At 39.4% G+C, this 14,620-nt stretch overlaps 1 protein-coding gene across 1 annotated transcript in view; it reads left to right on the top strand.

Annotated features, from left to right (window-relative positions):
• Positions 1 to 7,116, top strand: part of CD180 (CD180 molecule) — a 12,905-nt gene extending 5,789 nt beyond the window's left edge. Inside the window, exons 2-3 of the mRNA XM_006913100.3 lie at positions 3,472 to 3,638; positions 4,848 to 7,116. Coding sequence (XP_006913162.1) covers positions 3,472 to 3,638; positions 4,848 to 6,576 — 1,896 coding nt within the window. The 3' untranslated portion in view covers positions 6,577 to 7,116. The remainder of the gene's footprint in view (positions 1 to 3,471; positions 3,639 to 4,847) is intronic.
• The last annotated feature ends 7,504 nt before the right edge of the window (positions 7,117 to 14,620 follow it).

Genomic DNA, 14,620 nt, shown 5'->3' with positions numbered 1-14,620 from the left:
AAAATCAATGCCATGAGAGAATGAAAGGCTGAGGAATTCTCTAAGATTAAAGGAGAATAAAGAGACTTGAAAAATAAATGCAATGTGTGATCCTGGATTAGAAAAACAAAAATTACTCTAATAGACAATATGGGGACAATTGGTAAAATTTGAATATAGACTGTTGGATAATAATATTGTATCAATGTTAAATATTCTGAATTTTTGGTAATGGGATTATTGTTGTATAAGAGAATATATTTTTTCTTAAGAGATTTTGGGGTGAAGGGTCATGGCATCTGTAATTTACTCTAAAAAAAAAAGAATGAGAACAGTGTGTTTGTGTGTGTGTGTGTGTGTCCTTCCTGCCTTAAAAAATACAACAGACTGAAAACAATTTAATGCTGCTTAAATGATTACAGAGCATGAGGAGTTTGGGCATCACAGTCCATAATGTCTGAAATGGTCATTTTGATTGTATAGGAGTGTGAATGTAAAAGCCAAAGAGAGAGGCCATGAGTATGTGGAGCCCAGCACATTCTCTGAAAGGTGCTTGCTTTTTAAATTCTCTTATGAGCTATGGTTCTTGTCATTTGCCTCTTTCTCCCAGGAATCAAGGGCAGAGAGTTCACTGCCATTTTCCTCAAGTAGAAATGAATGTTATGACACAGGCTCGGGTGGCTTCTCAGTACTCCTCGGCAGTGTTAAATGCGCTGGCTCTCAGTTTCTCACTGGGTTCAAACTGAGCTGCTTCGTCTACCTGCCTTTCCTTTTGCTAGCAGCCCCCTTAGGCCACTAGCTCAGTAGAGCTCCTGCTAGATTCTCAACTTTTTGAATCACATTAATGCAGTAAAGTACTTAGTAAAGCACAAAAGAGGAATAATTTAGGTGTCACAGGCACTTATATATTCAGGAGGAGGGAACTGCCAACATGAAGCCTTTTCCTGTAGGGCCAGAATAAAGCAAGACAAATTGAGAAAATGCCCCTTTCTCCAAGTGTATGTGACATCAGTTATGCCAATCAAGACCAGAAAAGAAAAATGTCCCCTCATAGCTAATCTGAACCTTAACAGCTATTGGGGCAGCAGCTGTACATACATCTCTCTGGGTCATCCATGTTCATGGGCACCAAAAAGAGGTCTAGCCACACATGTTTTTCCCACTAGTCAGCTAAATTTTAGTTTTAAATGAAAAGTGTGCATTTCAAGGATATTAGGTGGATTTGTGTCAGTGCCTGGAGGACTTCAGGTCTATAAAACAAAAAATGAATTACAAAGAAATATAAATGTTGGCATTTTCATCAGTGACATTCATAATATTGTCACAATATAGAAGAAAATAAGTGATTTCCTGTAGAAGAGGATGCTCACTCTAAGAGTGCAGCACTAAGCAGAAGTTGGAGTGAGTAAAGCAAAAAGCAATTAACATGGTGACATCTCTAAAACATCATGTTTCAGAAAGAAGAAAGAAGAAGGATGTGTGCATTCTTGTTTCCAGCTAAGCAGGTCTGTTTGCAACTCAGCATAAGGAAAGCTTATGAGGAAAGCTGCTGGTCTAGAGTTTGATGGTGCAGGTCTTTCCCAGACCAGGGAAGTCTCAGTGGGGCCTCTAGTGAGAACACCGGGTGGGCAGGGGAAAGGCAGGGTCTGAAAGTTTAGATGAAACCACATGGAGTGTGGTTTCTGAGAGATGGCTCCCAAGTGCACTTTCATTGTAGATTATATCTTTCTTTCCTAGGAGCCTCCCCATACAAAATAGACTCCGTCAGACCTTCCTACCTGCCTCACAACCTTTCATCCTAAGGCATCATCCAGATAAATTATGACCCCCACATATCTATAGACTTCTAATCAACTCCTTCTCATTTTTACCTAGTTAGTCCAAAATTTACAACTTGATTTAGGGCATCTAACAAGTAGTGACTGGCAGACTTCTGAATATTTGACTCTCTTGGGACACAGGATCAGATAGTCCTTTGAACTTACATGCAGGAAGTACCCAAATGCTAGAGTCTGGTATCAGCAGTCTGCAGTTCCAGAGATCCCAAATTGACTCACACATCAAGGATGCAAGGTCTTGTGACCTAAGGTCTGTGCTATACTGCTAGTTCATTTAAATGTATTAAGAAAAATTTTTAAACATATACAAATGTTGTTAGTTACAAGGAATTTCCATCTATGTATTAGTCAATATTCAACAACAATCGACATTTTGCCTACTAATTTTTTCTATTCACTCCTTTCCTCCCTTTTTGCCAGAATATTTTAAAGCAAATCTCAAACATTGTGTCATTTTACCCCTAAATACTTCAAAATGCATCTCAAAAAAATAAGAACATATCTCCTATCATTAACAAAATGTATAATTCTTTATTATCTTCTAATAGCTCATCCTCATTCAAAGTATCTTGACAGTCTATAAAATGTCTTTCCTCAACACTTCATTTGGACCCACATCTAAACAAGGGCTATTCTTTTATATGTTGGTTATGTCCCTCAGTATATTTTTATATCTCTTTGGTTTTACAAAAGCACTCTCCTCTCTTTTCCCACTCTCCTGCCTCTCCACTTCCATCCACATCATTCACATGTTGATAAAACAAAGTCAGTCGTTCTACAGAACGTCCCACTTCCTGCATTGGGCTGATTGCTACCTTGTGACACTGCTTAACTTAAATCTCCCACATAACTTGTAGACTGGAAGTTAGGTTTAAAGTCTTGATTGGATTCAAGCTTTTATTTGGGGCGGGAGGGTGGTGGTGGTGGTGGAGGGCAAGAATACCTCATAGTTGGTACTGGGTACTTAATATTGCATTACGTCAGAAAGTATGTAATGTCTGATTGTCTAATTTTGTTGATGCTAATCTAGAGTTGATTTGCTTTCAAACTAAAATAAAACATTTCCATGCATCTAAAATAAAAAGTATAAAACAAAGTATATTCAGAGAAATCTTGTTTCTATTCCTGTTCCTCTATCTAGTTCTTTCCTTCCCCTTCAAGAAAACCAGTCTGGGTTTTTTTTCCCATGGTTTCTTTTTGCAAATATAAGAAAATATACACGTACTTTCTAAATGAAAAGGTAGCATACAATATACTGTATACCACATACCATTTACTATGTACACTATATATGTACACTTGGCACCTTGCTTTTATTACTGCACAATATACCTGGATATCATCTCATATCGGTTTGTAGAGATATTACTCATTTCATTTTTAGCTGCTAAAGTTTCCAGTTTGTGAATGTACCATATTTTGTTAAACTAATCCTATATTGATGGTTAATCTGGTTATTGTCAATCTTTTGCTAATATAAGAAATGCTAAAATAGATTATCTTATGCATAAGTCATTTTGTGTTTTTGCAAGTATATGTTTGGTAAAGACTCCTAGAACTGGAATTGTTGTTCAAAAGATAACATATAGATGTAATTTTGCTAGTTAATCAAATTTTGAAGTCTGATATTAATTTACATTATTTCTCTCATCAGAAAGAAGCCAACAAAACATATAACTGTGAAAACTTAGGTCTCAGAGAAATTCCTGACACTCTACCAAACACAACAGAATTTTTGGAATTTGCCTTTAATTTCTTGCCCACAATTCAAGCTACAACTTTCAGCAGACTAATATATCTTATCTTTTTGGATTTAACCAGGTATGTATCTGAGTTCCTCGTGTGTGGTTGATATTTTACTTAAGTAATAATACAACTTGCATTCCAATTGTTTCCAGGACCTTTTGGGGGGCACAGGGATAATCTGCTTATCCTGCGTGTTTAGATTGGGTCAGTCGTGCTTTTTAAGAAATTCTAAAGGATAGCGATAACAAACCCAAAATAGATCTTGTACTAAATCAGATGCCACGTTATACTACATTATTGGGTGGTAACATTTTAAGAAACATTTATAAGAGAAACACACAATCCACTAACTTTTTTGCCCCTACAAATTGGGAAAAGAGTTCCATTATTTGGTTTTAGAGGCAGAATCAGGATTCTACCTTTTGTGAAACAAAGGGCAGGAGTATCACAAGGAAATAAGGGAAACAAGCAAAAGAGAAAGGGAGCATGTGTGTGTGGATGGGAGAGAAAGGGCTCTGCATGCGGATGGTCTCCGTGCCCCTTGCAGCAGCTCTGTTTCTTTGGTTGTTTAACGTCAGCTTCTGCAGAGAGGGAGAGCATTCACATCCGTAATACGATTCCATCTGTATAACCACCGCGGTGAGGAAGGAGTGATCATCCGCTCGTGTTCGAGGAGGAAATGGGGGCTCAAGGAGATTTCGTGAGCTTACATAGTAAGGAAACAGGGAATCTGCTCTCCTGACTCCCAGTCCAGAGTCCCCAAATAACTCTAGGCCACCTGTGTTGCATTTTCATATACATCATTTGATTCACAACCATTCTACAAAGTAATCATGATTCTTATACTTAATAAATGAAAAAACAGAGGTTGAGAGAAATTGTCGCTTTTTCAGAATGGCACAGACTTATACATAACATGTCGCGTTATATATTATGCATTATTTATGACATACTTTGTTACTTAAAATAGTAAATAATGGTTTGCATTTTTTCTACAATCAAGCTACTAATTATTCCCTAGATTCCAAACACAAATCTCTGAGAGTTCAATCTAAAGGGGCGAGATATCTGGGGAAAAAGAATCTAAATCAGAATGTTCAGAACTGAGGCTAATCATTAATTCAACAGGTATCTATGGTTAATGAAGAAGAATTTTTATGTTTTACTTCAAACAATAATGTACACTGTTTTTACTATGCACAAAAGATGATTTTGTTCATACAGGCCACTATGACAGTTTTTCTTTTTTCTAATAATTAGTGTAAATACTATTATCTTTTTAAGGTGCCAGATTAACTGGATACATGAAGACACTTTTAAAAGCCATCATCAACTGAACACAATTGTGTTGACTGGAAATCCTCTGATATTCATGGCAGAAACATCACTTAATGGGCCAAAGTCCCTGAAGCATCTTTTCTTAATTCAAACAGGAATATCCAATCTCGAGTTTATTCCAGTGCACAATCTGGAAAACTTGGAAAGTTTGTATCTAGGAAGCAACCATATTTCCTCCATTAAGCTCCCAGAGAACTTCTCAGCACAGAATCTGAAAGTTCTGGATTTTGAGAATAATGCTATACATTACCTTTCTAATAAAGACATGAATGCTCTGGAGCAGGCCACCAACCTAAGCCTTAACTTCAATGGCAATGACATTAAAAGCATTGAGACTGGGGCCTTCCATTCAAAAGTCTTCCAAAGTTTAAACTTTGGCGGGACTTTTGACTTGTCTATTATAATAAAAGGTCTACAGAACTCTACTACTCATTCTCTCTGGCTGGGGGCATATGAGGACACTGAAAATCAAGACCTTACCCCAGCCATGCTTGAGGGACTTTGTGAAATGTCTGTTGAGAGCATCAACCTTCAGAAACACCATTTCTCAGGCTTGTCATCTACCACATTCCAGTGCTTCACACGACTCCAGGAATTGGATCTGACGGCAGCTCATTTGGAAGAGTTACCTTCTGGGATTGAGGGCATGAACTCTCTCAAGAAATTAGTTCTCAATATAAATAATTTTGACCAATTGTGTCAAATCAATGCTGCCAGTTTCCCATCCCTTACAGACCTTTATATCAAAGGCAATCTGAAAAAACTTGACCTCGGTGCTGGGTGTTTGGAAAAACTAGAAAATCTTCGGAGACTTGATTTAAGCCATAGTGAGATAGAGGCTTCTGACTGCTGCAACCTGGCACTCAGAAACCTTGTCCACTTGCAGTACCTAAACCTGAGCTACAATATGCCCATCGGTCTCCAGAGTCAGGCGTTCAAAGAATGTCCCAAGCTAGAAATCCTGGATTTGGCATTTACGCACCTGCACATTAGTGCTTCACAAAGTCCTTTCCAAGACCTCCGTCTCCTGCAGACCCTGAATCTCTCTCACTGCCGCGTTGACACTGGTAATCAGCACCTTCTAGAAGGCCTCCTGGATCTCCGGCATCTGAATTTACAGGGAAATTCCTTTCAAGATGGGAGCATCTCAAAGACCAACCTACTTCAGACAGTAGGCAGTTTGGAAACTCTGATTTTATCCTCCTGTGAGCTCCTCAGTATAGACCAGCAAGCATTCCACAGCCTTAGAAACATAAGTCACATAGACCTGAGCCACAACAGCCTGACTGGAAACAGCATTGATGCTCTTAGACATCTTAAGGGGATCTACCTCAATCTAGCCGCCAATAGCATCAGCATCATCCCACCCCATCTCCTCCCCATCTTGTCCCAGCAGAGCACCATTAATTTAAGTCACAATCCCCTGGACTGCACTTGCTCAAATTTCCATTTCATAACATGGTACAAAGAAAACCTGCAAAAACTTGAGGGCTCGGAGGAGACAGTGTGTGCAAACCCCCCACCTTTAAAGGGAGTTAAGCTGCATGAGGTCAAACTCTCCTGTGGGATTACAACTGTGGGCATTTTTTTTCTTGTAGTAATTTTACTACTGTTCATCATTCTGCTTAGTTTTTCAGTTAAATTCTTTTTTAGGTGGAAATACCAGCACCTTTAGTGCTAAAGGTCTCTAGAGATGGCAAATAAATGTATTTAGCAAAATTGCCTTAAGTAGAGAAACTATTGTCTGTCAGTGACCAACTTTACAGGTTAGTTTCTGGCACTGAGCAAGGATTTACTGTGCTTTTCTGAATCCTAGAACTAATGAAACTCCCTGAAAAGTAAACTGAATAAGACCAGAGGGCCAGAGACAGCTGTGAGAGATGCAAAGCCCTTTCCTCACATGGAGGGCAGGTGGAAGTTGAGGGAGGACTGTGGGCAGGGAAAGGCCCGAAGAGTAACCTACGAGGAGGCCGTCTCTCTTACACTCACAGACATCCTCTGAAGCACCTTCTACTCTGACCTTGAAAGGAGACCATCAACACCCTCTTGCTGAGGACCCCAGCTCCCAACTCTCTCTTCTATATTTCAGGTATCATACTTGGATCTGAGTTCTCAGTAATGAAGTCCTTTGAGAAACTTACTGGGGATAAAGTCTTCATGTTTGTTTTACATGGAAAAGGAAAATAATGAATTTAAATAAGTGACTGAGAAATAAATCTTGCCATCAAATTGACTCCATTAATCTCCTTAATCCTTAGATTTCTGAGGTCTCTACAATGCCACTGGGGTACAATAGCTACAAAAATAAAATAAAGACACCATCCACCAGGACCACTCTCCCCCAAGGTTTTGGATTTTTACTGCGTTGGCCACCCTTACCTGAGAACCAGGGAAGCTCCTTCTGCCAACTTGGTATTCTCATTCTTATTACAAAGCCTAACTTACAGGTGGGCTATGGTCCAACTGCTCTTCTCATTTGGATATCTGGTCCTTCAAAGCTTCTTTCCCACAGGAACTATGAGATGAATGATAATTTGGTTCCCAGGCCAGTGTTCAAATGCCTATTCACCTGGGACAGCAATAGAGATAGCACATTTACAATGAAATCTAGTGGAAAAAAGCATCTCTGCATACTAGCTGTCTGTCAGGAACACAATACGCTGGCTTAGTGAGAAGTAGTTTCTGTTGAGACTGTGGGTGTCAGCAAAAGTAGTACCAGCAACAGAGAGGGAAAAGACCATTGAATGCAGATAGAGGAAGAGGACAGGGAAGCAGGCAGTATGGTGACTTAGGCCTTCCCAAGGCCCAAAGGGTCACACTCCTGCAGGGCTTGACCTTCTGAACTCAACATTGATGGACAAGAGAGCTCTTGTACTCAGGTGCTACATTTACGAGGACTCGATTAAGTTCTATAACCAAGTTTAGGTTAGAGATGGTAACTTATAGTTATGAAATTCTGATTGGATGTCATAGTAAAAATAATTAACTTTTATATCCCATCAGAATTTATTAGCCCTGAAGTTAAGGGTGTAATAGTGGGACATAACTGAGTGGAAGCTTGGGGACCAATTCTTCTTTGCATCTGAATGCCCAGAAAAAGCAGAAAGGACAAGAGAATGGTGAAGGGAAGCCATAAACCATTGCAAATGCTCTGATAGTCTTAGGGGATATTTTGTATTAAGTAGGAGGCCAAATTTTTCCACAAGGCTTGGTTAAGGGCACAAGGCCAGGGCAAGGCCCTTGCCTTGGGTGCAAAATTTAAGAGGGGACCAAAAATCTCAGTAGTCAAGACAAAAAAATTAATACACTATTTTTAAAACTTTAAGTTAATGCAAAAAAAATCGATACTAAATAAAACATCAAAATTTTAAACAAAGACAGGATCTGTAACAGTGCTATGTTGAACCATATTAGAGCTGGAGGCAAAAGGAAAAATTAGTTATACCAGTCCTGTCTTTGTTTAAAATTTTGATGTTTTGTTCACTGTGGATGTTTTGTATTAGTTTTTATTTTTTAATGTTGTATTAAAATGTTATTTATTTTCATTACTGAGTTTTTGGTACCCCTTTAAATTTCACACCCAAGGTGAGTGCCTCACTCACCTGAAGATTGGTGAGAAGTGGGTATTCCCAGCTAACTCCCAGGCCGCAGTTAACCGAGAGCCTATTACCTGGTACATTATCTCAGCTTTACTCAAAAGTGTCCATCTCCTTCCCCTTCACTTTCTGGAAGCAGAGAGAAGTGTTTGAGATTTTCTACTTTGTTAGGTGTGCTAAAGGAGAAAAAAATGTGCCTGAAAATACAAAGACATTTAGACACAGCCCCTGAGCCACCTTTATTTCTTCCCTGGGCCTACGGTGGTGGGGCATCCTTCCGAGAAGGCCAATCCGAGACACTGCTGGGTTGGTATTGGTCTTGACTCTGGCAGCCACCAAGGCCTTTTAGCATTGAATTTGGGGCTCAGAAGGGACCTACTGCAGAAGTGAGCATGGCTACTCTCTAAGTGTGCAGGGCAGGGTCCTCCTGGTGTCTTTCTAACTGCTGCTACAGGGAAGGTCCCTCCTTCTAGGGACCTTCTAGGGAGCATGAGTTAAGAAAGGTCAGGTAGCCAGTCCTCCCAAGCCAGAGAGTACCTCCTGCTGACCACACCAACCCTGCTGCCTGTTCTGTGCAGGAACCATTCACCTTTGGGAATTCAGTCAGGAATGTCGCAGGACACATGGTTTTTTTGCTGTGTTACTTATGTTTATTTGCTTGTAGTGAATTAGATGACCAGTTTTGGAAACTTTGGGAAGTATTTCTGGTGATGACCATGAAAATGCAAAAATCATACTCACTGGAACCTTCCTCTCTCCTTTCTTTGTTTCTCTTTCCTTGCTGTTTCTTCTCTTCCTTCTTTCTTCGCTTCCTTCCTTTCATAAAGTATGGAAGTCCACACTGTAAGAATTCCGTCTAAGACAGCACCAAACCATTGAGTTCCCTGTGTAATCTAGCAAATTTAAGCTCTTTTCTCCTTAAGGATTTAGGCTATAGACAGGAAATATTAATTGTTGATCTACCACTTCATAGACACACTATCCTCCATAATATTTAATGTATAACTTAGAAAAAACCAAAGCATTCTGTAGAATATTTCTGATGCGGATTGCATCACATTTAAGACTATAGGGTCCCAAGCTCTAGCAAAATGTAACTACCCATCTTGCTTTCATTTACCAGGCATGCACTCCTTCCATGCAATGCAACTTGCAACTCCATAATTGCACAGTGATCTAAGACTGTGACACCTCCTCTGTTTTAAGCACCAGTAAACTCACCTTACAAAGTCAGAAAGAGAGATTTTGATGACTGCTGTCAATTTTATTGCTTTATCCTGATTACTAGGATAGAATCTGTAGACACGGTGTGTTTATTCGTTTTATGTATCACATGTTGTTGCGGCTCTGACAAGCTACTCCTAAAAATGTGTTATTATTGCATGTTGTAGCTCAGTGAGCTGACCCTGAATTTCAAAGTGTACTGAAGCAAATAGCATTGAAGTCCATAAAAAACTGACTGGCCTCCATCACAGAGAACTCTCTGCATGAGCTGAAACTCCCACAATCTGGGAGCAAATTATACCTTTCTCCTGTGCCAGCAGCCATCACTCTTAACTGAACACAGCACAAACCCAAACACAAGCATTATCTATAAAATTTCAAGACGGGAAACTGTCATATCATTCCTACTTGTCTTATTCCTCAATAAGTGCCATTTTCATTTTTTAAGTTTATAAAAGTATGGAATAAATGGCTTCTTAATGTTTTTATATATTAGTATTGGATACAAGAGGGGTGGCTGACAATGTTTTCTACGTGCTCTGAATGCTGAAGAGAAAATTAACTTGAATTACAGCAAGAGAAGATGTGGTTAGTTCTAAGCAAGTCACGACTCGGGGTGCTAGGTGTTCAGCTAGAATCAAGTGCTAGAATCAAGAGTTAGAATGTCCACCATTGGGCGAATTAGCCTGAAGGCTGCAGAGAATTAGGCCAGCCCAGTGTGGCTCCCAGATACTGGTTTATCACTTGAATCATCTGGGATTTCTTTACAAAACAGATTCCTGTGTCCCACCCTCAATTCTGGGATTCTGTTAGACTGGGATTCGTCCTGGACTCTCAGTTAAATGATTTCATGTAAAATCCTTCCCTAATCTTAATTTTATCAAAAAATAGCAGAAGCATGTGTTATGCTCCATTAATCAAATGAGCTAAAGAAGTGCTCCATATTCTGTAACAGGAAATGTCCTAACAAAATGGGAAAGGGGTCTAAGGAGCTTTGAAACCCAAAGGTGAGACATCCTGGGCAGGCAGTGTATTAGTCCCTTCTGCCATCACTGCCAGCCCACTAGGCTCCTCTCCTAAACTACCCTGCTCCCACATCTACCCCACACATTCCCACTCCATCTCTGCTACTTAGATTTTGAAATAATATATTAGATGTTGTGGGTCTTGAAAAAGGAAAGATCCTATACCTACAGATTATTTTTGAGAGCCATTATTGCTCATGAAAGATTAAACAGTGAACTTTATTGAGTATCCTTTTGTCCCTCCCACTCCCCATCTTTAGTTACTACTGTCCTTTAAGCATTTGATTGTTCAAGACACACTAGATCCTGCAAAGGTAAGTGGAGGAGAGGGGACCACTGGAGCATCCATACAATTCCTCCTTCTCCCTTCCTGTTGGTTCACGGGCTTTCTAAAGAGCTTTGGCCTCTCTTTTTCTCTTTCTTCTATCCTTGGAAACAACCTAAATATCCAACAACAGATAAATGATTAAATAAATTAGGACATGATCTGAATAAATGGGGAGACATTCCATGTTCTTCGGTGGATAACAGAATTATAAGCATGTTGATTCTATTATGAAATAGACAAATACAAGTTAAAATGAGATAAAGTTTTATATCTATTAGCCTCGCAAAAAGAGAAATCTGGATAATAGTGTAGGTAGGAAGTGGTTATAGAAACTGCATGCACTGCTTATGGGTGTAGACTGGAACCGTGTAGCAATAATTAGTCAAATTGATATGTGATACACAAATTCTGTTCTGGGTACATATCTAAAGAAAATTTTACATTTCCAAAATTATATTCCGTGCAGCATTATTTCTGGAGGAGGAAGTTCCAATTTGAGTGTTCACTAATAGGAAAATGGATAGGTAAAATGTGGAAGACACCCACCATGAGGTTCTATACAGTAGTTAGAAGCAATGGATTCGATACAGCTATAGCCATGTAATTAAATCTAAAACATACAGTGTTGGAGGTCGTTGGGAGTTCGTGACTGCCCATTGACCCGCCAGTTGGACCCTGCAATCGGAGGCTCCTCAAACCCTTTCTCTGTCCTCAGAATGTACACTCTGCCAAACAGTGGGAACCGTTTTCAGGAAGGAAGGCTCTCGAAACTAAGGTGTTGTTGAGATCATTTGGATGGTATAAGTGACTGAACCCCATTAAGGCCTCCATATACACTTTTAAGATTTTGGTGGGCGGATGAGATCTACTTTCTTGCGGCTGCCCTAGTCAAGCTTTGTTTGTAAGTTCCCTTGCTTATGAAACTGCTATCCACCGATCCGGACTGGTCTGCCTCTCCTTGCCCTCCACGTATTGGGCCAAAATATAGGGCTTGATAGAAAAAAGAAAAAAAAAAAGAAAACCTAAAATGATATATTAACATGATCATTTTTATAAATTAAAAATACATGCATACAAAACAATGATATCTATATTTTGTAAGGCCACAGAAAGATAAACCATTAACATGGTTGCCTATTGAGTGGGAGAGGGAGATAGGAGGAAGTGTAGGACTAAATTAAATGAAATTTGGGATAAGCCAAGGTTGAGAGCCAAGAGCTGAGTAGGATGACTTCATTCACCTGCACCTGAGTTTCTCTATTGTGTGCATGCAGATGGAAGAAAACAACATGACACATCCATACAATGAAGTGCCACTCAGCCATGATAAATAATACTGCAGAAATATACCTATACACATTGAAACATATTTGTGATTTGATCCTAAGCAAAACAGCAGGTTACCAAACATTATGCTATTATTTCATTTTTTTTTTGAAAAATAAAACAAATTAACTAAAGAATGACAAAGGGCTGGTGGGATTGCAGTGAGTCATTTTTCTTCTTGCTTTTCTGTATTTCTAATTTGCCTTCAACAACCATGTATTGAACAATAAAGAGAAAATAAGGGTCTTGTTCTAAAAGAAAGACTTTTTGTTTTTACGAAAGTACAAGAAGAATAATGAGGTTACTGGTTGTGAGAATTTACAGGTACTGAAAAAGAAGACAGTCTTTTTCTAAGTTTCGTGTTTTCAAATGCAAATGGTAAAGTCCAAGATTTATGAGTTGTTCTTTCTTTTGCCCTGAGGACAGAGGGAGCCATGTTCTAAGGATTCCTTACTTGAACAGGCTGTGGTCTGGGAAGCTGGGACTCACATTACAGGGTGGTGCTGCGCTGACGGATGTGGATGGGTATACACAGGAACTGCCCTTAGTCCCAACAATAGCAAATCTGTCTCCAGCTCAGGAAAGTTGCTTCAGTACAGCACTGTTTAACACAGTGTGTGCATTCCGAAGGGACAGAGCTTGCAGGCAAAGGATTTACAGGTCAGGGCTGGAGGATATGCTGATGCCAGCCTGACACATGAAGACTTGGTAGCCACAATATGGTTGCTTCAGGCCTTGCAAACATCTTCATTCTTCACCTCCCGGCTGCTGACAGCCATCTCTGGGCAGTGCTTAATGAAACAGCAGATGAAAATCTGTTAGAGGTTTTCAGCTTTACAACATTAATAGACTTTTTGTAAAACTGTGTGGGGCAATTACAAGTAATCATATGCAAGAGATCTTTCCTTTCCCCACATCTGATCAGACTTGACTGGCGTGTGTCAGTATACAGGGAACTTCAGTCTTAGGAGCAGATCCCCTTTTTGAAGTGCTTGCCTGCATCCAAGTATTGGAATTGACAGCCCCACTGTCAGCCTGTGATATTATGAGATGACAATCTTATCTTTTGAAATAAGCGGTGCCAGAATTCAGTGAGATGCTGTTGCATGTTTTTCTATGAAGGTTAGTGCTAATGACTCCAGTCCAGGTTCTAAGGTATCTGAACTGTCAGAGAACTTGAACCTGGGCCAAAATGATTGACTTTCCATATGCAAGCAGTCATGAAACTGAGGTTCAACAAAGCTGTGGTCATGTCTAGCTTTCCTAGATATATGAGATGTGTATGACATTAACGGGGGTAGGAAGTAGAATAAAAGAGGAATAACACAAAATGACTGCTTTGAGGAATTAGTTATAAATAGATTGGTAGGAGAGAAGTTAAATTTGAGAGCTTTTCTACCACTGAGTTCCTTAATGCCTGGCCTGTACTGAAGGAAGCCAATTTCTGTAGTTAATATAGCAACACTTTTCCATGTTATATTTGTGTCGTGAACCCAAAATGCTAGATAGAAAATTATCTGCTGATTAATTGAAACTAATTAAGAAGCCCTATTACAGGGAACGATTAGATTCCTTGGCTCATGGTTTCCCACCAATCATCAAATTTGTAATTTTGCACCATAAGATTTTTCTACATGTAAAGAAGAGAAAATGAGGTGGCTTACTTACATCATTCACAGAGGGACCTGGGCCTGAATTCAATAACATGACACCTGGTACTGTCTGGAAAGGTCAGGAGCGTTAGAACCAGAAAAATCTGGACTCTTATCCAACTTTTCTTTACAGAGTGTATGTAAGCAAATTCCATAGCCTGTCTGGGCCTGTTTCCTCATCTGTAGGATGGAGATGCCACCACCATTTGGTTTGAGGATTGTGTTGGGGCTCAAATGAGGTGGTCGATGAAAATCATCATGCCCAGTACTAAGTATCTATTCATCTATATTATATATAAATCTATCTCTATCATCTTTTATGTACATATCTATCATCTATCTATCTATCTATCTATCTATCTATCTATCTATCTATCTATCATCTATCTATCATCTATCATCTATCTATCATCTATCACCTATTGTGGGTAGACAATAAGTGTGAGGTTGCTTTCTTCCTTCCTGATGGTTTCAATGGTTTTAATGAAGAGAAAACAAATCTATCTATCATCTATCTATCATCTATCACCTATCAATTATCTATCTACCATCTATCTACCTATTGTGG

The sequence above is a fragment of the Pteropus alecto genome, unplaced genomic scaffold, assembly GCF_000325575.1.
Source record: "Pteropus alecto unplaced genomic scaffold, ASM32557v1 scaffold20, whole genome shotgun sequence".
NCBI classification, from domain to species: domain Eukaryota; kingdom Metazoa; phylum Chordata; class Mammalia; order Chiroptera; family Pteropodidae; genus Pteropus; species Pteropus alecto.
Note: the sequence above shows the minus strand (reverse complement) of the source record. Positions and strands in the feature narration are given on the sequence as shown.